General features: G+C 39.7%; 1 protein-coding gene across 4 annotated transcripts in view; it reads left to right on the top strand.

Moving 5' to 3' along the window:
- Positions 1-25474, top strand: part of smurf2 (SMAD specific E3 ubiquitin protein ligase 2) — a 218273-nt gene that overhangs the window by 190183 nt on the left and 2616 nt on the right. For 3 of the 4 annotated variants that reach the window (XM_078571231.1, XM_078571230.1, XM_078571229.1), the window contains 8 exons: positions 9136-9343; positions 10562-10665; positions 14024-14138; positions 17487-17665; positions 20480-20617; positions 22757-22877; positions 24692-24893; positions 25149-25224. In XM_078571231.1, the coding sequence (XP_078427357.1) occupies positions 9136-9343; positions 10562-10665; positions 14024-14138; positions 17487-17665; positions 20480-20617; positions 22757-22877; positions 24692-24893; positions 25149-25224 (1143 nt within the window). The other variant, XM_078571232.1, reaches the window with a different exon arrangement.

Genomic DNA, 25474 nt, shown 5'->3' with positions numbered 1-25474 from the left:
CTCTGGTTCTACTGCTTTGGACAAGGTGAAACAGCTGGTTATGGTCTGCATTGCCTAGTCTCTTTAGAATCCTAAAATCAGTTATCTTATCACTAATCCTTGCTTTTCCATTGATTATGTCTACAGTTTACATAATCGCTCCTCCATAATCCAATCTCTCCCAACCCCTTCAGTCATTCTGGTTGCTCTCTTCTGTACCTTGTCAATAGCTGCAATATTTTTTGTACTGCGGTGAGCAGGACTGCACAGTATTCTAAGTGTGGGCGTGCAATGGTTGATAAAGTGGCAGGGTTACCTCACTATTTTTGGGTCAATGTTGACCTTTTAATACATCCCAACATCTGATATGCTTCACTCACTGCTGCCGAGCATTGTTGTGACGGTTTTAATTTATTGTCGATCAGGCCTGTTAGATCTTTCATTTTCTTTCAATTTAAGTAGCAGTTCCTTTCTGGGCATTTGTACTCATGTAAAGTACTTCGCATTTCTTTAGATTGATTTCATCTGCTACCTGTCTGCCCGGTTCCCAAGTATATTCAAATCCTCCTGTAGCTATCCTGTTTAACTTTTCCAGGTAGGTCATGTTTATGTTAAGAATTACAGCTGAAAGAGGGAGGACAGCACAGTTGCTGGCAGCTGTAGTCCTATTTCATAAAAATGGCCGCCTTATTGTGGCTTTTGTAAAAGATTCTGAAATGGTGAATTCCTTGTTTGCTGAGTTCCCAAGGAAGGTGCCAAACAGAGACCCATGGAAGGATGGATGGAAACAATGGAGGGAAGATCAATCCTGTGACTTATTACATGACATTTGCCTGGCTATCTTTGTCAACTGGAAGCATGTACATAAAGGAAATTAAGGGAGGAGTGCAAATATCTTACAACTGTATTTTGCAAGAAATGTATACTTCATTAAGTAATTAGTTGCTAGTCTGATGCATTGTTGCATTGCTTTGCAGTTTCCATTTCCTGTGTGCTAAAGTGACATACTCTTTTGACAAACCTGCTGTAAACCTGCTTATCTAAAGAGGAACAATTTTTTTTGAAAACTCAAATATTATGAAAACTTCAAATTACCTCTGTTCCATCCATCTTTTACTTTTAACATGAGCGGTAGTAGTTGCATCATTAAAGATACTGACTTGGAAAAATTAGTGAAGCTATCCCATGTATGGGAGCTGTATTGGAGTATTGTTCTTGATGGTGTTCACAAAGCTTCTTCATATATTTAAACTCTAACTGTTTACAAGCTGCTCCCCTGTCTGCATTTATGCGGAGGCAAACATTTCATACTTATCCAAGGCAGGAGCCATACCCTCTGTTTTGAAGTGGTAAAATTCATTTGGTGATTTGGAAAAAGCATGGAGAGGGAGATGTGGAAAGTGAAGGTGATGTGTTGGAAAGCAGTTGTCTACAATGCTGCTCTATGAGCCACAAGGCTGACCTATATACCACAAGGTGAGTTCATTCATGGGGCAGTTGTTGAGGATTCTATTGTGAAGATAAGTAAAAGAATGTGCAAGGAGCACCCCTACCTTCTCACTTGTCAGAAGACAATACAAGAGGTGATTAGTCTGAGATTGAGCAGTGGGGATGCAAGATTTTGATTCTTCATCTCAAACCAACACTTAAAGACCATCCACTTAAGAGTAGGGAATAAGAGCCTTTGCTCTAACCAGTCAAATACTTTCCCTGTGCTATCAGTTCTAGCCACCATGTGAACAGTGCATTCACTGTGTTTTGCTTCTGGAGTCATTGTGTGTTTACAGCTCAGGATGGTTTTAATAGCTGGCTCCACAGTGAGGTCTGGCATGCAAGAGCTGAATAGGATGAGACTTCCTGTTGACTTTTCTGACATTTGTTCAGGGAGGGAGATGGAGAGGGAATGAAGCCCATCTTATTTGTAGTGCAGTCTCCAGTCCCATGCAAGAGGAAGCTTACACGTCATGCACACACGAGCAGGAACAGTCCTCAGACTTGGCAGACGCAATTCATCACTTGGAGCACTGATCTTTGCCCTGGAATGTCTCAAGATACAAGCAACACTGGCAGCAGAGACCATAATAACGTCCAGTTTGTCAATGTTTAGACGCAGATTGTTGAAACAATTTAAGTTGATTTGCTTTGGTGAGATAGCTCTGATTTGCTATTTTAGATAGCCATGAATGTTTAAAAATATATTATAGCTGTATCAGACACTTGAAAATGAGTCTCATCCTCATGCACGTTAAGATGCTCTTTCTGTTTTCTGAAATCTAGTGTTTTTTTTAATTCAGAAAGCAGATATTTTCTAAATGCAGTTCCAAGGCTGTTTTAAAATTATTTATTCTTAACAGATCACATTTGGGAACCTGTGTGACCTCTCATCTGTAGAAGTTAGATTGGTAACCAGCCAGAAATAAAATGAAATGAAATACGCCTTCCTCCTTAGCCGGTTCATAGAGAAATTGAAGTGTCGCAGTGGTGCTTTAGTGGTATTCTTCTAAGGTTTGAGTTAATGCCCACAGTTGAGAGAGATCAAAAGGATCTTCAGTCTGCTTGTGCTATACCTTTCATTGGAATGCTTGTTGTGGATATCAATGGTGGTGTCAGGGGCATGACATAAAACTAATAAGCATTTAATATGTTACTGCTGATGTTCCTCATTTTGATAGTTGAAGAAAAAGATTTTTTTTAAAAACTTGCACTTAGTACATGTGCTGAGAGATTTAGGATTGGGCCATATGGATAAAGATATTCCAGGTTTATTCTATGGTCTGTGCCAAGTTGGGCAGATTGAGGAAAGTGAAAGCTCTGAGCTTGAACTCAGGAAAGCGATTCTGCAACTCCAGTAACCATCTTTCCCCAACCCATACCCCCTCCCCTCCCAGCCCCCTCACCTTGCATTGAGTATACGGCACAGAAACTGGCCATTCAGCCTAGTTGGTTTATGACAGTGTTTATACTCCACATGAGCAGCCTACCACTCTACTTCATCCAATCCCACCAATTCAATTCCTTTCCCCCTGAAGAGCTTATCTAGCATTTATGGATGAAGATCTTATATTTATGACCTCTACTTTTAGACACGCAATCAAGTTTAAATATTTTCTTTACATCCACCTGAGAAGGTTAACAGCGCAATAAGGGCAAGATTACAATCAATAGTCAATTGACTGTCCAGGTTTTCATGTGACCAGAGGCAAGATACCCAAGGGCAGCAGTGCTGGCGCTCACTGTGGAAATGTATCTCAGTAAGGGTTGCCATCTTCAGAGGTGGAGGCTGGGGGGTGGTTGTGGACGAGGCATATGAGGAAAACCTGTTTTAGAACACTTTTAAAGTTGCACATTTCAGTGAACTGTTCAAACAAAGCTAAGGTTTTAAAAATAAGACAGATTTCAGACTTGGCCACATGCCTTTGCTGAAACATATACCTCAGGTTGTCTGACAGGTGGTTAATGTTAAAGTCTGAGGTTTAAAAAGCAGACACTAAAGCCTCATTTGTGGTATTTTTTGAAAAAATGCACCAATGAGATGCTTAAGTTTCCAAAGTTATTTTGAAGCAATTTGTGTAATGTAGAGAACTCTGCAAGAAGTAGTTCCTTTTACATGTAAATAAAGGAAACGTCTCAAGCTTGCAGTTTTGTGGTCATAATCACTCATTCACATCCTCGTAAGCATTTATCAAGTCAGTGAATAATTTCCTTATACATCTGAAGTGTCATTTTTTAGTCATTTGTATAGTGCCTTCAACATAGTAAAATGTCAAATTCTGTGCATCAATATTTTGCACACACAATCAGATTAGTGCTTAGAATATATGTACATTGTTCTGTTGATAAGGAGACCTAAACACAGGGGGCTGAATTCTGTGGTGAGCAGTGTTGCGCTTGCTCAAAGACTTCCTATAGGATTTTGCACTGGAACTTAATGTTTTTAGAGAGCCATTACAGCACAGTGCCCTCAACAGGGAATCAGAGTCTTGTGTGAATCGTTCAAGCAACTACATATTACCATAACCAATCAGATTGAAGAATAGTTACTGAACCATGCAGATCTGAACCAGCAAGTGTCAGATAAGAATATTTAATTGAATGACAAATCATTTCAGTAAGTGAAATAGAAGGGGAAAGAAGATGGGATTGAGGAAAAAGAAAAACAGAAAGGAGCAGAAAAGCTGAAGAAATGAGTCTCAACACTTGTAAAAGTTCACTTTCGGTGCCAAAGAGGGTGTCGGCAGTAAGACTTACCACAATGTTGTTAAATTTTCCAAACCCATGACCCCTATCACCTAGAACGATAAGGGCAGCAGATGCATGGGAACACCACCACCCGCTAGCTTTCCTCTAAGCCACACACCATCCTGACTTGGAACTATATCGCTGTTCCTTCACTGGCACTGGGTCACAATCCTGGAACTCCCTTCCTAACAGCACTGTGGACATACCTACACCATATGGACTGCAGCAGTTTAAGGAGGTGCCTCATCACCATCTTCTCAGGAGCAATTAGGGATGGCCAACAAATGCTGGCCTAGCCAGCGATGTCCACATTCTGAAAAACAATCAAAGTATATACTTACACTGGAATGGCCAAGCCTTAACTTTGTCTGGCAAGTTCAATGCATGCTTATCAATTAAGTATAGGAACTTGCTGCTGTAAGAGACATGAGTCTCTTAGCGAGATATCACTATAGCCCAGCTTCTGGAGACAGCGGTGACTTAGTAACCTCCTGATTCCCACATTTGACTGTGCATGCACAGTCACCAGAAGTTGTATACTCCATTAAGTAATTAGTTGCTAATTACTGATTTACACTTTCATTATGGTGAGCACTGATGACTCCACCGTAATTTTTACTGCAACATCCGAGCCATGGTGTACAATGTTGTATGTGTCTGCTGTGTGGCATCCCACGATGTGTAGTCAAGTAATACATTGATTAGAACAGTTCCATAGTACCACTGCTGTGATCAATTTGTGAAGATATGAGTTGGGACATGCTCTGGGGAGAGAATGTCAATTTTTTGTTTGAAATTATTAATTTAGAGTTCAAATTGGTACATTTTCCTGTACTGGTTTATCAAAGTTGCAAAGTGAGATTGTTCATGGATCATGCGTAAATGTTGAGATTGTTCAGCTGAGCAGATGACTCCTATCATGATAATCCACATGGCAAGACTTATGCTGGTGCCAGTAGAGGTCTGACTCATTCACAGGATAGTCTGGCCATGAAACCAAGATGCAAGACGGTTGCAAGCAGAAGCGAGTGGATTTTAATCCAAAAGTAACAAGTCTTGCTTGCATAAAAGCTACTGGAGGAAATGGAAGTTGTTTTGAGTTTTGTTCACACTTGTGACCGTGAGAGGAGCAAAGGACCAGAGAACTAGTTTATAAGCAGAAGTGTATTTCCAATTTTTGTGATTTTGTGTTTTTCATTCTGTGGTCTCTACAGAGAATTTGGTGACGCCTAACAAATACTTGGGAGAGACTTAAAATGAACCACTGAGCTACAGTGTAGCCCAAAGAGAGCACTTCCACTGACTTAGTGTTATGAAACAGGTGCACCCCAAGGTGATACCCTGGCTGTGCAAATGTGAATGTAAATTTAACCTTCATGAAACATTTAAAAAATGATTCTCAAGAAATACTACTTTGTTTTTCCCAAGATTTTCATTGTATTAGAAATCATTACCCCAGTAATTTAGAAATTTTGGATAATTAATCAGCTTTGTTAAAACTGAAATCATCCTTGAATTAGACTTGGAACCCCGTTTCACCTTTTATGCAGACATTGGTTCCTGTTTAAACAGCCCGTTTGCAGCACAGGATATTTCCTGTAAAACCATTTTCATTAAAGGACCGGGAATGACCAGCTTGAAACCAATTTGTTTTGAAAAAGTGTGTTTTAGATAACTGGGCAATGTGTAACAGACACACAACTTTATCGTCCTTCAAATTATAGCTATTCAAAACTTATCGTTAAAACAGCGAATCAAAAGTACCTGAAAAGCCATCTGTTTAAGAGCTGCAGAAGTCTGCAAAAACTGCCAAGATTTTTTTAGTTTTATTGCCAGTGGGTAGTACTGAAAAATTCCCTCATTCCTGTGGTCAGCCAGCCAAGGATGGTGTCCCAGCCAGGTTGCTAACACAAACAGCATTTTGTAAGCAATAACCTCTTGCCAATCAGTTCCTTGGAGCATGCTATGGTATTGAACTTAGATCAAAGGTGTAACGATTGGCATGCTGTTATATTTTGAAATGCTACTCGTAAATTTGAGATCTCCTTCGTCTTGACAATAGGTGGAAGCAAGAATCAGCAGTTCAGAATTAACATTGCTTTCAGAATGACCCTGTTTAGTCTATGAATGTGTTTTTTCTCATGCAGCTGCACGTTAATTAGATTATGGATCAGGCTGAAGAAGAGTTCCGATTTGGCAGAAGATTGTTTAAAATTTGTTTTTTCTTCAGTCTCAGATCCTTTTGTTGCTCTGCATCAGGACCCCCGCTGTGAAGTTCAGAGAAATGCAGTCATCCTTGTTTTAGAATTAATGCTGCAAATATGGAAAATATTCCTAATATGTACCAGTTTCATCTCCCTTTGTGTCACTTACTGGTGGGTTAGGGGAGAAATTTTCTTTTTCTCTCTGCCTCTCTTTCTCTCTCTCTCTCTCTTTCTTTCTCTCTCTCTCTCTCACTAGAAGAAAGAACTTACAAGTACACAGCCTTTCGCAACCTCAGCCTCCAAAAACAATTTTCAGAAGTAATCCATTGATTGCAATGTAGTCACAAATGTAATGTAGGAAATTATCTGCTTCTCTCTTCTCCCTCTCCCAATTTCTTTGTGTTTCTCATATTCACCATGCACACATGCATAATAAAAGAGAGAAGACTAAAGGGCATATACGTTTTACTTTTTTGATATATTGGCTTTTAAAATAAGCCCTTGTTTTATATTTCTAAACTTGATTTGTTTTTTATCTTTTGTCATGTCTTCCAATAACTGATTTGGTAAATGCACCATCCAATTTGGAGCTGGTATAGTGCTATGGTAGCGCTTTGTTCCTGCTTTAAGGAGAAAAAGCATACAGGGGCTGAATTTTGAGGCGCTGGATTCTCTGACCATTCCACCACTCCCAGCTAAAAAGTCCGAGGGAGTCCACTGAGGGGAAAGCATCCATTTAACAGTTAATCGGCAGTGAATAGACTTGAGTGGGACTTCTGCACTTCTGAAACAGGGACTCCCACCTCAGAGCTGCCAGCCAGTTGGAGGCCAGCAGCCCTCCAGCACTTTGGGCACAGAGGCATGTTGCGTTGAATCAGTATTGGGTATGTGTTTGGGTGTGTAGCCAATTGTTAAGCCCCAGTGAGGGCGGCAAGGAGCTGGAATGTGAGGGGCCATGGGCAGAGGGCCACCTGGGGAGGGGTAAAATCATGTTGGGGGGCTGGCTCTCCAAAGGCCACAGGGGACCAGTTAATCAGGATGGTGCCTTTAAGTGGGCATTAATTGTCCACTTAAGGGCTTTAATTGGCCCCCTGGTAGGCAGCCTGCATGACAGCACTCCCGCTACTGGTATGATTGCAGTGAGGCCAGGGGCAGGTGGGTAAGCGGCAGCCAGGTGGCCTTTCCGCTGTATTTAACAAGTCCTTTCACCTCCAAACCCATTGGCAGGGGAGCGTAAAATCCAGACCCAGGCCTCCATATCACCATCCAATATTTCCTGATGAAACATCTATGCATGTGGCTAACGGGTGAGGAAAAGACAAATATCATCTGTGATACCCCTCTATGGCAACAGCCAGCTGACATATACTATCTACGCTCCTACTTAATGAATAGACACTTCAAAAAGGTGTAAGAAAGTTGGTGAAAAAATAGGGAAATTTTATAGGTGGAAGTTCCTTGTCACAATTTTTCCATTTACATATATAAATTGTGGCTTTACGTAGATGCACACCGACGCATAAAGTGACGTGCGGTGATGTCACAGCGCGTCATTCTGATCTTCAGTTCAGCGGGCGCGCACCAGAGCCGGCTGCGCGCCTGTCAAACAGTCAAAGGCCTGTTAAGGCCATTAATGATCTAATTGAAGTACTCGTCAGGGCTGCCCATCCAACCTTAAGGTTGGCGGGCAGGCAAAGACCCCAGGTGGCCTTTTCATGGAACCTCATTCACGGGCGGGATGAGGTTTCATGAAGTGTTTATTAAATGAAATGTGTTATGAAAATTCATAAATGTCCCAGCTCATGTGACAGTCACATGAGGGGACATGTCAGAGTAATTTTATTTTTTCATTTTTTCATAATGTGAAATTAATCTCTCTGAGGCAGCTCCGTGCCTCAGGGAGATTTCTGTGCTCTTTCGCGTGCAGGCCCCAACTCTCCCTCTTCCCCCCACCCGCACAGGTAGCGCTGAGTGCTTCCGGGTGCACGTCATGCTGGGTGGGCCCTAATTGGCCCGCCCACGTAAAGTGGCGACGTGCAGCTAATTGCAGGCGGCAATCAGCCCCGCACCCGCTCCCAACCGGCCCGCGTGACGGGGAGAAAATTCTCCCCCAAATGTAGTGACATACTAGAAACTTAGAGAAAATATTTAATTTAGGAAGTTTGCACAATGTTGTAACTCTGATGTAAATATTTTAATTTTAGTTTTGATTTATGCCCTGAACTTCTTGGCAGGTGAGCATCACTTCTGAGGAAATCAGTTTGCCTATTTTTTTGTCCAAATCTTTTTGCATCTGAAGAAGAATTCTTTGTTTTAAGAGCAAGCATATCTTGCTTCAGATCCTAATACTATCAGTGAATGGATCCACAATAAAATCATTCATTTTAAACTGTGCAATGAATTTTAATATATCTTTTTGTATGTGTTTTTTGAGAGACAAGTTTGAAGGTGTAATTCATTTTTTAATGCTGTACTAATTACAACAATTATACAAAGATTTCTGCTGGAAAAAACAGCTAATGCAAATTATAATTTCTACTGTGCTGTAGAGATAATGATTGTTTATTTTGATAGCAACCTAGTTGGAGTGTAACTCTTCCTGGGATGTACCAGAACTTGCTACAGTATTTGTGGTCTGCACTAATGTACAGTATTTAGATCAGCTTTAAACTGTTTTTCTTCTCCTTCCTCCTGCTTTTGCTTCTCCATATAGTCGTCAGAACCACCTGAAAGAGCAACAGCAGCAGCAGCCGCCACCAGCACCTCCGATCCTCCTGCCAGATGAAGCTGAATGCCTGACTGTGCCAAGGTATAAACGAGACCTGGTCCAGAAGCTCAAGATCCTGAGGCAAGAACTCTCCCAGCAGCAGCCGCAGGCTGGTCACTGTCGCATCGAGGTTTCTAGGGAAGAGATATTTGAGGTATAGAGATTGTCCCCTTTATTTTCTTCATTGCAAATGCAAAAATAAAATAGCTGACTGCTAAATAGCTGTTCTGTCATGATGTGTTTCGTAGCTTTAAGATTTTTCAGCGATTTCAGGACTGTTGGTATTTACAGCAAACAAATGATAAAATCAAGAACGTGATGGTGAAATTTCCAAATGCAGACTATTGTCAGTCAGCCTGCAAACAGCAATGTATTGAGTATTTGTTCCAATTCAAACCTTCTGTTGGTGACCTTTATCAATCAGTAGTCTCGGTGGTTGATATATCCCAGCTAAGCAAAGATCTTGCATGTTACATGACTGCAACCTTATTAGATATTCATAGTCTGAGCTGTCTTTATTCTTTCTTCTAGATATGTTTCTCTACTAGAGCAGTCCTGCTGTACAATTGCTAAGCAATTTAACCCTTTAAAATTAGACCTTTTAATTATTCAAAACTGGTTCCAGAGCAGCTTGGATTTCTAAGCAAGAGTCCTTGAATTGTGTTTGCGTTTGTCAGTTCCTCGCTTTAGGATTATTTCTTTGCCATACGCTCTTCCCGCAAGTTGTGACCAGGTGTGTGATGGCAGCGGTTTGCACTACAAATATTCCGAGTCCCTGTCCATGGAAGTGTGCCTGGCTTTGACATTGTGCTTTCCTTGACTGGAGCTGTCATTTATACTTCTCTTTCTAAATTGCATTTATTTGCACAGATAAATTGGGAGAAGAGTTTAGTTTATTTATATTTTGTTCATGTATTTGTTTTTTGCTCTTTAGTTAAAGAGAAGGTAGTAATATGTGCCTGTGCGAAGGTCCAAGAGCCCTAAAAATATCATGCTGAGCAGTCACCAGGGAGGGAGCAGAGTTGCTGATATACTTACATATCTTTTCCTCCTTGTGTAGGTTCCATTGCGTATTTTATTACCATTGGAATACTTTGAATAGGTAACAATGGTAACCCATCTTTTTGAGACAAGCTTCACAGGAACACACATTCCGTAAACTCCTCGGTGCTGTTGTATATTTTAGTTTATAGAACACAATATGGATCGGATTGCTGCCTGTGCCCTTTCATGGGTAGTAGTGTGTTTTTGGAATGGGAGGTGGAGTGGTATATAGTTCTTTAACACTTGAAGTGGGCTCTTACATTTTGTAGTATGTCATCCTTTGGTTAATAATCTAGACCTAATGGATGGATAAATATTCTATTTTCAGGAGTCTTACAGACAAGTAATGAAGATGAGACCGAAAGATTTATGGAAACGGCTAATGGTAAAGTTCCGCGGTGAAGAGGGATTAGATTATGGAGGAGTTGCTAGGTACGTGATTGGTAATCTAATGTATGTAGTAAACTGTTTTAATTTGCCCATCTTTTCACTGCCCCCACTTCCACCAAGCTGTTCGTAGGTTTCTTTTTCAATGGAAGGCAATTGACCAATGCTACTTTAACAATTCATTGAAATACACAAAAGTTGTACAGGGTAACTTCCTCTGTAGCTTTTCCCCTGAGCTAAAGTACTAATCTCACTGTTGACTCTTGAGTCAGCAAGGCAGACAGATCCAGAATTCGTTGTTTGGGTAATTTCAGACACAGATTAATGCCCCATTCCTTGGGCCGTGTGATGGTGCTCCACGAGTAGTTTGTACAACATACTTCGAAACCTTTATACAGCGTAATTGATGATCTGTAAGTGTCACTACTTGCTGCAGCTGATAAGTTTCTATCAAATTACTTTAAAATGTTTAGGAAACTTAAGGCAATATGCTTGCAGATGTTTATTTGAAAATGGTCATAAACACCAAGTAAGTTGAGTATTGTTGTAGAAAATTAATAACATTAATATTTGTACTGCTCCTTCTGCCAGACGTTAAACAATAATTCTGCTCTGCAATCACAGTTCTGTTTTAAATGGGTCTGTACGCAGCACCACCTTGTGGATACTTTCCTGGACAAATTGAGAAATATACCAAATCCAAATCCAACCACTTGGAAGTCCTGATGATCGTTAGAATTGTATAATACTTTGCGCCTGTATGGAATGAAGCACATCTTTTATTTTGTTTTGTCCCTCATTTTGTTCTGCCAACTGTTTCCTCCTTCTGAAGGTGCTGATTCCTTGTGGACATAATTTCACAGCGTTAGTCACCCAAGTAACCATTCTTGACACATGAACTAATGGTGAGCATTGACAGGCTGTTTGCTTGTGGAGGTATCACAACTGAACCTGATGCTCTTTTCTCCTGATCTCTGCTTCCTCCATAGTAGGAGTAGGAATTTTAGGGGCACTGAAACCAATCCCAGTGCTTTTACTGAACATCTTCATGGACTGAAGATCCAACTTGGGAACTTGCTGCTTTAGCTACTAACTGCTTTAACCAACTGAGCCATTTACACACAGAAATTGGAGCAGAAGTAGGCCATTTGGCCCCTGGAGTCTGCTCCACCATTCAATAAATCATGGCTGATCTGCTTGTTTCGAATTCCACATTCCCATCTACCTCCGATAACCTTAGATTCTTGTTAGGCAAGGGAATCAATCTACCTCTGCCTTAAAAATATTCAGTGACCCCTCCTCCATTGCCTTTGGAGGCAGAGAGTTCCAAAGTCTCACAACCTGAAGAGAAAACATTTCTCCTCATCTCTGTCCAAAAAAGGTAACCCCTAATTTTGAAACAGTTCCCCCTAGTTTTGGTCTCACCCATAACATGAAACTTCCTTTCCACATCCACCTTGTCAATACCGTTTAGGATCTTATATACTTCAATCAAGCTACCCCTCACTCTTCTAAATTCCAGTGGAAACAAGCCCAATCTGTCTAACCTTTCCTCATAAGACAACCCACTCATTCCAGGTATCAATCTAATAAACCTCCTCCAAAACATTTACATTCTTCCTTAAATAAGGAGACCAAAACTGCAACACCCTATTTGAAATATGGTCTCACCAATACCCTGAATAACTGAAGCATAACACCCTTACTTTTTATGTTCTGTTCCTCTTGTAATAAAGGATAGCATTCCACTAGCCGCCTTAATTGCTTGCTGTACCTGCATACTAACTTTTTGTGACGAATGCACTAGAACGCCTAGATCCCTCTGCACCTCAGAATTCTGCACCCATTATCCATTTAAGTAACATTCTACTTTTTTATTCTTCCTGCCAAAGTGAACAACTTCACATTTTCCTACATTATACCCCCTCTGCCAGATTTTTGCCCACTCACTCAACCTATCAATATAAATCTGAATCCTCCTTATGTCCTCTTTCTTCACAACATAATTTCCTTCCTACCTTTGTGTCATCTGCAAATTTAGCTACCATGCACCCCCGTCTTCTAAGTTTTTGATATAAATTGTAAAAAGTTGAGGCCCCAACAGAGACCCCTGCAGGACTACACTCGTCACATCCTGCCACTCAGAAAAAACCCATTTATGCATACTCTGTTTTCTGCCAGCCAGCCAATCTTCTATCCATGCTAATATGTTACCCTTTGAAGAACTTATGATTTATTTTCTTTCTGCTTTCCCTTGCCTACAGACTATTTTAGTTCGATTCTCTCTAGCTGAATTGCGAACAGGATAATTTTAGTGCCTCAGCCGAAGGGCGGGCTTTCCCATTTGGCGAATTGCAGTTGGGGATTAATAACCCCTTGTCTGTCAGCTGCTCCATAGGGAGATTGGTGTTTCCCTGGAGTGGCTCACTATTAGTTTAGCTTAAGCACTTTCACACTTGGTGGATAGTGGGGGAGGGGAGATTACAGTTTTTTAAAAAAGCAAGAATTAATAATAGCTTTATATCTGTAGTATTAACACTGGACTAGTGAAATAAATATAGTTGTACATAAAAAGACACTTGTATTAACCTGCCTTCCCTTTATTCCTCTCTTCCTTATTTTTAGCTTTAGTTTAGCTGTTTTTCTAAACTGTATAATGTTAACTATCTTTTTAAAATGCAAGATTTTTGGTAACTTTTATTATTGCTTCCTTATTTCCACCATCTATTTTGGTTTGGCCACAATGGCAAGCAAAAAGTGCCATTTGGCTGACTTAAGAATTAGTTGTTATTTATCAACAAGTCAAATGCCAAAGATTTTGAGATTGACTTGATAGTGTGTGATATGCCTAGTTCAGTCCTTGGTGCATGTCAAAACAGGAGGAGGTTTCTGGCTACTGATTATGTTGATTGCCTTCACTGAGTAATATTATCTGTACCTCATCCATGGATTTGTTTTTGCAATGTAGAGATTTTATATTTCAGTTCTGCAAATAATTGTAATGATTGAAAGTCATTTTATAAGGCATGAATATTTTTCTGCTGAAGTTATTTATGCTGCCAGCTTCAGATCGACACTGGAAACTGATCAGCTGCTGACCTGCTATGTTCTCTGGCCATTTAACAATTAGCTTCTGCTTCATCAGAGCCTAGGTGGCTTTAAATATTTTTAAAAGGATAAGGAAAGTGCCCTGATCTGTAACTGACTTCAGATTGATTTCAGCATTGCAGAGCTTTTGCACCATGTAGCCTTAAAGGAATGCACACTGTACTTTAACAACAGAATATATTGTGTGTTGCATGGTCTTGTCCTTGTAAAGCAGCACATCCTGTAACTTGCTACAAGACTGCCACTGAATATCGACTAATATTAAACAAAAAGGTGTTCACTTTCTTTCTTGTAGGGAATGGCTCTACCTTTTATCCCATGAAATGTTGAACCCATACTACGGACTGTTCCAGTACTCCAGAGATGACATCTACACATTACAGATCAACCCAGACTCTGCGGTCAATCCTGTAAGTAGGTCTCCTTTTTAATTGATAGCCCTGCCACTCCACTACATCATTTTTATAATGGTAGTTTGTTATTTCGCAGTAAAATGAGGAGAATAGATAGTAGGCCAGGTGCCCTGTAATTACTTACTGCAAGCAGTCCAATGAGATTAACCTGAGAAAGTGGAAGCAGAGGAGCTGGATAGATGATGAAAACCCACAGATCTGTATGTGCATATATTATGGCTTTTAATAAAATACTCTGCCTGGCAGAGTAATTGGCTGTTGATGGACAAGAGTTGAATGAGAACTTCCAGTGAGAGATTATATTTTAATATGTAACTATAGTGAGATACGAGGATGAACACAGGACGTTTATTAGAATTAATATACATGACTGTAACGGTGTAGTATGAATGGTTAATTCATAAGCTGGATTTTTAAAATTGTATTTTCTGTTCATAGCTGTTCATTTGTTAAATTATATGTTTATAGCCAGCTTAAAATCTATGCTCTGAAGTTAGAGAACTATTCATGAGTATAAGTATAAGAAATAGGAACAGGAGTAGACCATTCAGCCCTCCGCGCCTGCTCTGCCATTCAGTAAGATCATGGCTGATCATCTTGTGTTTCGATTTCCACATTGCCATCTAACCCTGGTAACCTTAAATTCTTGTTAGGCAAGGGAATCAATCTACCTCTGCCTTAACAATATTCAATGACCCCGCTTCCATCACCACCTGAGGCAGAGAATTCCAAAGTTGCACAGCCCTCAGAGAAAAAAATTCTCCTCATGTCTGTCCTAAAAGGGCAACCCCTAATTTTAAAATAGTTCTGGACTCACCCACAAGAGGAAACAGCCTTTCGTCGTCCACCTTGTCAAGGCCTTTCAGGATCTTGTGTACTTCAACCAAATCACCCCTAACTCTTCTAAACTCCAGTGGAAATGAGCACAGTCTGTCCAACCTTTCCTCAGACAGCCTATTTATTCCAGGTATTAATCTCGTAAACCTCCTCCCAACCACCACCAATACATTTACATCCTTAAATAAGGAGACCATAACTGCACACAGTATTTGAGGTGCGGTCTCACCAATGCCCTGTATAACTGAAGCATAACGTCCTTACTTTTATGTTCAATCCCTCTCGTAATAAAGGATAGCATTCCATTAGCCCTCTTAATTACTTGCTGTACCTGCATACTAACTTTTTGTGACTCATGTACTAGAACATCTAGGTCCCTCTGCACCTCAGAATTATGCAGCTGTTCTCTGCTTTTTTGTTCATTTCTTCTGCCATTTCCTTATTATCTATTAACTCCCCACTGTCACTCTAGAGGACCAACTCTCACTTTACTTTTTAAATACCTGTAAAAACTCCTATCCATTTTTACATTTCTAGCTAGCTTCACCTCATACTCTTTATTTCTTTCTCCTGATTAACCTTTTATTTTAGTCATTCTTTGCTGTTCTTTATGTTCTGCCCAATCATCTGTCCTGCTACTCATCTTTGCGGAGTTGTGTGCTTTTTTCATTAAGTTTGATGCTTTCTTTAACAACTTTAGTTAACCACGGATGGTGGGTCCTCCCCTTAAAAATTTTCTTTATAATAGGAATGTACTTGCCCTGAATATTCTGAAATATCCCCTTAAATGTTTTCCACTGTTTCTCTATTGATCTATCCTCTAGCCTAGTTCCCCAGTTCGCTTCAGCTAGCTCAGCTTTCATCCCCACATAGTTGCCCTTATTTATTTGAGTTTAAGATACTGATCTTAGACCCACTCTCCTCACTTTCAAACTGGATGTAAAATTCAATCATATTGTGGTCACTGCGACCTAGGGGTGCCTTTACTTTGAGGTCATTAATTAATCCTGTCACGTTACACAATACCAAATCTAATATAACCTCCCTGGTTGGTTCCAGAACATGCTGGTCTAAGAAACTATCGCAAAAGCATTCTAAAAACTCCTCATCCAGGCTACTACTGCCAATCTATATATTGGTGCACACTGAGAATAATCCTTATTTTATTGACGTTGCTAGTTGATAAAACTAATGTTTGTTTTTCCATGGTAGGTAATTATAGTCCCATTGGACATGTGTAGAGTAGAATGGTAGTCATATTGGGAAATTTAGGGTAACAGGAGACTATGTTCAACCAAAAACTCTGTCTAGCAGATGGGTGAGCAGCAGTTTAAATCAAAGTTTGTATGGGTCAGCCTAATGGACCATTGATAGGGTGTGAATTTGGGGAATGACTTCTGGTGCAGGAAACCTAAAGAGGAGGAAGGAGGTAAAAATAAAATTGAACAGAGTAGTATTCTTGAAATTGACATGAAATTAGTTAATTGAACAATTTTATTAGTTATGAAAATTTAAACCTCCCTTGGATTTTGGACCATTTCAGATTTTCGAATCTTTCAATGCTACATTCTGTTGGAGGCATGTTACACAAAATTGAATGGAGTCTCCTAGTTAGTTCATATGGTGAAAGCAATTGAAGTACTTAGCTGATGTGCTAGTCTTCGATTTATGGATTAAATCCACAAGACTCATGGTAGCTCTTTGAGCTTTCCAGTTGCAACCTCAGAGAAAAAGATGCGTGCCTTTATGCTTTGAATTTCAATCCTACAGCACCAAATAATTCTTGTAATTTACATTAGAAGCTTGAAGAAAGAACAGTAGGCAACATTGATTAAAGTAGTGTGCCTGAGCCCATCCTTAACATCTAAAGGTCATGTTGCTGGAGTTTTTAATGTCACAGGATTTGGCTAGCATTTCGAGTTGTCACCTCAACCAGGATAACACCTGTTAAATCTTGAAAGTGAAATTTGTTTTTGTATTTTAACACTGCAGTTTCTTTTTTAAAAAAGTGAGAGTGGTGAGGCCTGCAGAGACACAACTTGTTCTTTAATCTTTCCAGTGTTATGTCATTTAGTTTCTAAAGTGTGAACTTGTTTTCTGCCTTCAGCATCTGCAAAGTTATTTCTTTTGCATTTCTAATTGAGCCTTATAAAACAGTTAGAATGTGCAGGCTTTGACTAAAAAAAAGTGTTTTGTAAATGTAAGACTCTTGTTGAAATTTGAGAATGTCTGGACCTTGGTCTCGGAATTAATACAGTGGGACAGATGCCTCTTGGAAAACGGGATGGTGAAAAGACCTATGTACGTTCTTAATGTGAACTCTGAACTCAATGTTTCATTTTTAAACAATTAAATTACAAGGAAGGGGATTAAAGTTTAACCTTGTTTTTTGATATAGTTTATTGATGATTAATCTACCTAATAATGAATTCCAACAAAATTTTAATTGTGGACGAATGGTTGTTGAGTACCATATAATTGTTTACAATTCCCTTTCCTTCAAACTAGGAACACTTGTCTTATTTCCATTTTGTTGGTCGGATTATGGGGATGGCAGTGTTTCACGGACACTACATCGATGGGGGCTTCACTCTTCCCTTCTATAAACAGCTGCTGGGAAAGTCAATCACACTGGATGACATGGAGTCTGTGGACCCAGATCTACACAACAGCTTAGTCTGGATCCTGTATGTACACTGCTGCTTTACCCCTTATACTGCTTAACTCTATCCATGTGGAGAACAATTTCAGCAATTCCATTTTAGATTTCATAAGAAGTTAAATCAACTCAAAAAGGGGTGGGAGGGGGTAGAGATTGTTTTAAGGTTCACTTAGAGAAATTTGCAGAGGCAAAGATGAATGTTTTGAAAGTTGTGGGTTTACACACCATCTTCATCTTGAGTGTTGATGGGGCAGTTGTGGACATGAATGTGTGTTTGTGAATGCCAGTTTGAGTATTTCCTGTACAGCGGGTGTATACAATTGGATGATGTGATCATGGAGTATTTTTGTCTGAGTGTGATATTGACGACTTTAATTTTGTCATGATGCATAAAATGTTAAACCAAGTTTCAATCGACAAAATCCTGGGCCTGTTTAACTTGGTGCAGTGTTGCAACAATTAGTGTGGTTGTCATTGGGCAATCCTCCAAGGGAGGAACAAAGCCATTCAATTCAAAAGCAATTCATCTTGTGTGATTAGTTTCCCTGTATATTTTTGGTTGGCAGCACCATTTAAATTAATGGTTATTTAAATTCACTGTGTCCTCATCATTATGTTGAAGATAATCATCATCCTGTTTTTCCCCCAAAATTAGTGAATACAACAAATCTTTGAAGGTAATTAGTCAGGCTAGGTAACACCCATAATTGCTAATAGAAGAATAAAGAACCCTTACCTATGAAACTGCCCAGTCATTTATTGTAGCATAGTAGATGTGAAGTATTTGTTTTCTATTGCAGCACGGAACCAGCTAAACCTAACGACTGTAAAAATCTTTTGTTACATTACTACAATTATTTACAACTTCTATTAGTGTTTAATAAATGTGTTTGGCAGTTAACATCTAAGACACAGTCTCATGTTGTATTCTGCTGCCTTCTGAAGCCCAGGAGGATATTTTGAAGGCATAAAATAAAACCAGCGGCTGAAACAACATGGAAATGGTTCACCGTTCATTGCCTGGGCATGCTGCAAGTTTTACCCAGATATTAGGGGAAGTGAATACCCTCTCTGGAATATGCAGCACAGGGATTAGTTATGGAAGTGGTCTGAAACACACAGTAACCAAAAAGATCTAGAATTAAAGAAAAGGGTAAAGGAAGCCCAAAAACATCATAACCTTTTCCAATTATACATAGAAAGCTAACTTATTTTGTGTCACATTCTATTGTGTATTTAACTTATTCCAACTTGAGTATTGTGAGAAAAGAGAGATGTCAAAGCTTTTAGTCTTGCATCATCAGGAGACTTCACAAGAACCAATAAAAGGGGGAAGCAACAATTTATACTGTATGAGAAGAGAGGGCTGATTGGCTGGCAATTGGACTCTGTTTGGTAGAGGTGTTGCCATGGAGAATGTAGCAGTGATGGTGACTGACCATTAACTGCCAAGCATTGTTTGAAATTTAAACCAGGCAGCTTGACCCTGATTGGTCAAGGCAGTGTCCTGAGGAATGAGTCAGCGAATGGCTGTTACTTATTTGTTTAGCTGAAACAGGCGCAATGTGTGTACATGTTCTTTCTGTCTGCAAAGAACAGGGCCCTGTGTTTTAATATATGTAGCTTCCAGTACATGCAAATGCACCAGACTGCGAGCCCAATCTTAAATTGTCAGTGTAATTCTAAGCACACAGGATTATTTAGCAAATATTGTACAATCATATGTAATGTTGGACACTGTTTTAGAGTTTTGCAAGCACAGTCTGGTTGTGTATGGTCTGTACCTTGCCCGTTGTGAACAGCAGCTGGGACATGCTGTTTGATACAATCTACCAGTCTTTGGGCCATACAACCTACATACCTAGCATCACACTAGCACTGAAATTCATATACCATGTTACTCATTTGCATGACAGGCAAGACATCTTTTTGGCTGCTTGACAGCGGCATCCTGTTAGTGGCGAATACCGCTCGTGTTGCGACTGCATAGTAGCAGTGTGAAACAGCTAGCTTCACCTGTTGCTCAAATTTAGCTCACTCTCCTCATGTAGTATAAATTGTTGTTTCACCCTTATATTGGTATCTTGTAAAGTGTCCTGATGAGTGCAAGATGAAAAGCTTCGACATCTAATTTCTTTCAACAATATTCAAATTTGGTGCTACCAAATGACTATTCCAAATTACTGCTTCACAGAATCATTTTTCATAATCATTCTCCCCAAATATAATCAATATTTGAACACATGACAATTAACACGTTTTGTCAAATTTTGTTATCTGTAAGTTATTTTTTCTTAAATAATTTTCTATTTATAGCATGTCGTATTTTTGAAATATTATTGTTTTAGCTAGTAGTTACTGACATCTCTACCTGGGAATGGTTTTTTTTTGGATGGGGTTAGGAAAATCTGTTAGGTTGTGTAACGGTTTTCTTTTTAAAAACTGCACACATTTTGAGTTTCTGTACAGATTTGCAATGTTGCAAAATGAGGGGCAATATTAACGACATTTGTGCCTTGTAGGTTTGAGCTATATTTACTCTGCATTCTATGAGCACTGAAGCATTTTGAAAAAAATAGTTTCTTAAAACAAAATTTTCCACAAATCTTATTCACCATTAGGTCACATTTGCGTACTCATTCTGATATTTGGAGAGAACTGTTACCAAACCCATCCTATTTATAAAGTGTTAGCTGTTTAGAAGAGTGTGATACATTCTTCTCGTTTTCTGGAAAGCATAATCTCTTTATCAACTGGTAACGTGTACAAGACAAAAAGTAGCTATCCTTTGGGAGGTGAATAGATTGAGTGAGCAGAGTTTTATTTTTCTCCTCTGCAGCGAAAATGACATCACAGGTGTCTTAGACCACACGTTTTGTGTAGAGCACAATGCCTATGGGGAAATTATTCAACATGAGCTGAAGCCAAATGGGAAAAGCATTCCTGTAACAGAGGAGACCAAGAAAGAGTATGTTCGGTAAGAGTGAAAACAGGTCTGTTCAGCTTATTGCTGTTCTGTGGTTCGACTTCATAAAATTTTTATCTAATTAGCAAAACAGTCAACAACAAAAAAACTTGGTGCAAATTTGCATAACTAAATGCATGCTGCTGTTCAGCTTTCTTATAAGATAATGTAAACAACCTACCGATATCAGGAAAGCAACTTTCTCCAATGTGTACTTAATTAGGGCTATATTAGTCAGTACTACAGGTTGACTACTTGTGGGTTTTCACTGAGTCAACAAGTGCCCAATCTGCATTGAATTTTATTCATTGCCTTTATTTCAGCCCTGGTCCAATTTTGTAGGTTTTTAGGTGATGCTCTATTGAAGGTGAAACAGCACAAATATACAGATTTTTTTCAAAAAAAAATTCTAGATGGAGTAACATTTTGATTACTTTAATATTAACCCAAAACTACTGAACAACTAAAACGCAGTGCTCTGTCACAATCCATAAACACTTTACCTGTGCTCACCCTCTTCCCCCTTGTTTCTTTCTATCTCTCATTTTTAATTTTAACTTAAAACTACTACTTGTATCATATCCTAACTTTTTTTTTCGCATTTTAAAAATTTGAATTGACTTGGGTACCGTTCCACAGATGCCAGTTTCTGCTTGGTACCCATTCAGAGCACCTCTTGTTTATTTCTGAGCCAAGAGGGGGGTGATTGAAGAGTTTTTTTCAAAAATGTACTTTTATGAATTTTATTAAAGTATATTGCATGACTATTCAAAGTTGACATTACGTCAGGTGCAAAGCAAATCAGTTTCTTCCAATACTGTATGTTACTCATCACAATTACAATTAAAGTTAATATTTACAATTTTTTTACATATTAAATATAGAGCCCAAGGAGTTTTAGCCAGTTTCTAGCCCTTCGGTATACTATGGCTGAAAGGCCTTAGATGATGCCCTTTCCCTGTTGCGCCTTTGCTGCGGCTGCCCCAAGCTTTAGTGCGTCCCTCAGCACGTAGTCCAAGTTTTGGGATGTGCCAGTCTGCAACACTCAGTTAAGGACAACTCTTTACACTGGGAGACCACCAAGTTTCGGGATCTAGTTGATGGTCCTCCAGCCACAGTTGATGTTTATATCAGCATGCATCCCTGGGAACAGTCCTTGGAGCATAGAGCCCTGCATCACAGAGCTGCTCGGGATGAACTTTGACAAAAACCACTGAATCTCTTTCCAGACTTTCTTTGCAAAGGCATATTCTGGAAGGGCGTGGTTGACAGACCCTTCCCCTCTGCAACCGCCTTGAGTGCAATGTGGAGGGGTGAACTTCTGCAGGAAGCATGGGAAGATAGGAATTTTTAGATGCTCAGAGACTAAGATCCATCTAATTTACCTTCTACCATCCTGATGATATGATGCAACATTAATAGAATTATTGACTGATAATAGCAATCTCTTATCAAATAGTATACAACAGATCTAGATATGAACTGAGGAAACATTCAATGCTGGAGAGCTTTGTGAGTCAAGGTCCAAAGTCACCTGTTCCTCCCTTAAGACATGTCAGGGGTCGAATCACAGCCATGCCTGCTTCTGTTCAAATGAGTGGACTTTCCAGCAAGGCTCATTGGATTGAGAAAAAAAACAGAAAATTCTGGAAATACTCGGCACCCCTGACAGCATCTGTGGAGAGAGAAAAAGAATGAACATTTCAGGTCATGAGCTTTAATTGTGCTTTTGAATCAATGGATTGTGATCTGGAGCAGGAATCTGCTCCCTGTTGCAGGCCTGCTGCAGCCAATTCTTGTCTCCCTCCTGCTTTCTGACTAAGGTCAGCTAACTCAGCACTAGTCAGGAATCAAATCCAGTGTCTTTAGATCTATGTGACCTGGCTTCACATTGACTTACCAGCTGATCCACCTGGGGAATCCACTTTTTCAGTCCATCAAATGGCAAAGACCTGAAAGCTGCTGAGGTTGTGGCAAAGACCCATTTTCTTGCACTGAACAGAAGGGAGCTGCCAACAGTTGAGTAAATCTGTCAGAAATTCAGACAAGAAGAGCCCAACCTAATGGATTAGCCTTTCTGTGATGTGCTACAATTGCAGCATCAGAGCCCATGTGAAACACACTGATTTGAGGAAATGTTTCCTGTCGTAGGCTATACGTGAACTGGCGATTTCTGCGAGGTATCGAGGCCCAGTTTCTTGCTCTGCAGAAAGGATTTAATGAGGTGATCCCACAGCATCTGCTGAAAACATTTGATGAGAAGGAGTTGGAGGTGAGTACTCTGTTTTTACCCTTTTGGGCACTGTATTAGCGTTTCAGACATATGTACCTGTTTCATTGTGCTTGGGGTCATTCAATCTCCTGTTGAAACGAGAAAATGTAACCCCTTTTAAATAGATTGATTTTCACATTCGTTATGTTTTATCTTTTGATGGTGCGTTGTTGTAAACCATGAACTTTTTTGCATTGCCCTTGTTGTATAGGTAAATAGAGGTTACAGCTGGATTCATGCTTTTAGATTGCAAACCTTGGCCATTTTAGATTTCCACCAAGAAGTGTGTGTGTCACCACTGCGTGCTGGTTCTGAAGCAGCTAACTGGCATTTGATCAAGTCTCTAATGTCACCCATCCTTAGTGGGCATTTGGTATTTGTGCATTCGTACTCCTCCACTTCCACTTTGTAATTTTAAAGAAAATGAACTGGGGGGTGAAGATCTAAAGATTTAAAAATAGCCTCAAACTTAAGTGTTGTGTGTATGTTATTTTTAAAGTACAGTATTGGAGACAATCTAATTGCCCAGAGTTATGCCCCTGTTTGAGCTATAAGCCCAGGAAGTGCCTATGTATTTTTTATATTCATTCATGGGTTGTGGGCATCACTGGCTAGGCCAGCATTTATTGCCCATCCCTAACTGCCCTTGAGAAAGTGGTGGTGAGCTGCCTTCTTGAACCGCTGCATCAGTTGCTGGTCTTTGCTGAGTTAGCTAATCTCAGGTGAACAGCCGTGGAGGGAGGGGTGCAACAGTTGAGTTATGGAAATTGACCAGGATTCATCATAACAGGAGCAGGGGTAGATCACAAGTCCGCTCCGCCATTCAAAATCATGGCTAATCTTCCAACTTAATTCCACTTTCCCACCTGAACCCCATTATCCCTTGATTCCCTTAGAGTTCAAAAATCTGTCTGTCTCCACTTTGAATATATTCAAAGACTGAGCATTCATAACCCTTCAAGTAAAGAAATTTTTCCTCATCTCAGTCTTAAATGGCTGGCTCCTTATCCTGAAATTATGCTCCCAGTTCCAGACTTTACAGCCAGGGAAAACAGCTTCTCAACATCGACCCTCTTAAAGCCTTTCAGAATCCTTTGCGTTTCAGTGAAATCACCTCTCATTCTTCTAAATTTCAGACAGTATCAACCCATTCTGCTCAAATCTCTCTTCACAACCCCACTCCTGATGTCTCTAACAGGGTACTGCTAGCCATACTAGAAGTTGGAGTACATGTGTGTGGGTAGGTGCAGGGTGACCTCAGAATTGGGTTAGGCTATGTTGTCCTCTGAAGCCTGCCAACACTATCAAGGTTCGTGGATAGTGCTGCTTGAGCACTAGGGGCAGCTGTTGCATGTGAAACAATGACTCAGTGAGAGAGTTGACACCTGAAAGAAGGGAAGAAATCAAATTAATGGTAAGAAAGATGCAATATCGGGTTCAAGAGAAAGATTCTAAAGTAAGAAAGGAAGACTTCAATTTATACAGCTTCTTTCATATCCTCAGGACTCCCCAAAGTGCTTTACAGGCAAAGAAAGATAAATGAAGTAGAGTATCAAAAGCTAAAATAACATACGGAAAATTGAATATAGTCCTGTGGTATAGATAAAATCATCATAAAGTAATATTTTATTTTTAGTACATGGGATGAGGCTAGCAGAATTAAAGTAGGCTTATTGGAGTCAAAAAAACGTGAAGCTATTTATTAAAGTGTAGCTACAGCAGTTAAGCTACCTTAACTAGGTAGGTAATGGTCTGGAGTAGGTAGAACTGTCTCCACATGTTAATTTGGCTTGTTTTTTATTGGCTCTTCCCAGCTAATTATCTGCGGACTTGGCAAGATTGATATCAATGACTGGAAATCAAACACTAGGTTAAAACACTGTACGCCAGATAGCAATATTGTTAAGTGGTTCTGGAAAGCAGTGGAGTCTTTTGATGAGGAAAGGCGAGCTCGATTGCTCCAGTTTGTGACGGGATCCTCTCGAGTTCCTCTGCAGGGTTTTAAAGCATTACAAGGTGAGTGTGAATTTGTGGCTATGTATAGCTATGTGTGGTAAAAAAACTAATGTAAACTTGATCACTTCTCTCTACCTGTGCGTTCAAGAGGGACTTGGGAAGAAATAGCTATCAGCTTCTCAACATTACTTTGGGATGAAAAGAGGCATTAGTTTACAATGTGCGGTAACTTTGGAGCTAAAATACTGTGAAACTAGTAATGTTTTTGTCCATATTAAGTTTAATGATATTTAAACAGTCTTCATGTTACTGCAGGTGCAGCAGGCCCAAGGCTCTTCACCATTCACCAAATCGATGCCAGCACCAACAACCTCCCCAAAGCACATACCTGGTAGGGAATTGAGCTTTTTTTGTCCATGGTTTCTGTTAACTTTTTAATTAAAAAAGTGTTATCTTCAAGTTGCCTTTAGAATTAAAGAGAAACTAGAAAATGGAAGTGAAAAGTTCTAATTAAAATGGAGCAATGATCAGTATAGCATAATGAGTAAGATAATATTTTGGCACAGTCAACCCATCCCATTAAATTTGTACAAGGCTTGGCAGGAATCCATTACAGAAATGAGGGGATAGTCTTATAATTG

This window comes from Cetorhinus maximus, chromosome 24 (assembly GCF_964194155.1).
Source record: "Cetorhinus maximus chromosome 24, sCetMax3.hap1.1, whole genome shotgun sequence".
In the NCBI taxonomy this organism is placed as follows: Eukaryota; Metazoa; Chordata; class Chondrichthyes; order Lamniformes; family Cetorhinidae; genus Cetorhinus; species Cetorhinus maximus.
Note: the sequence above shows the minus strand (reverse complement) of the source record. Positions and strands in the feature narration are given on the sequence as shown.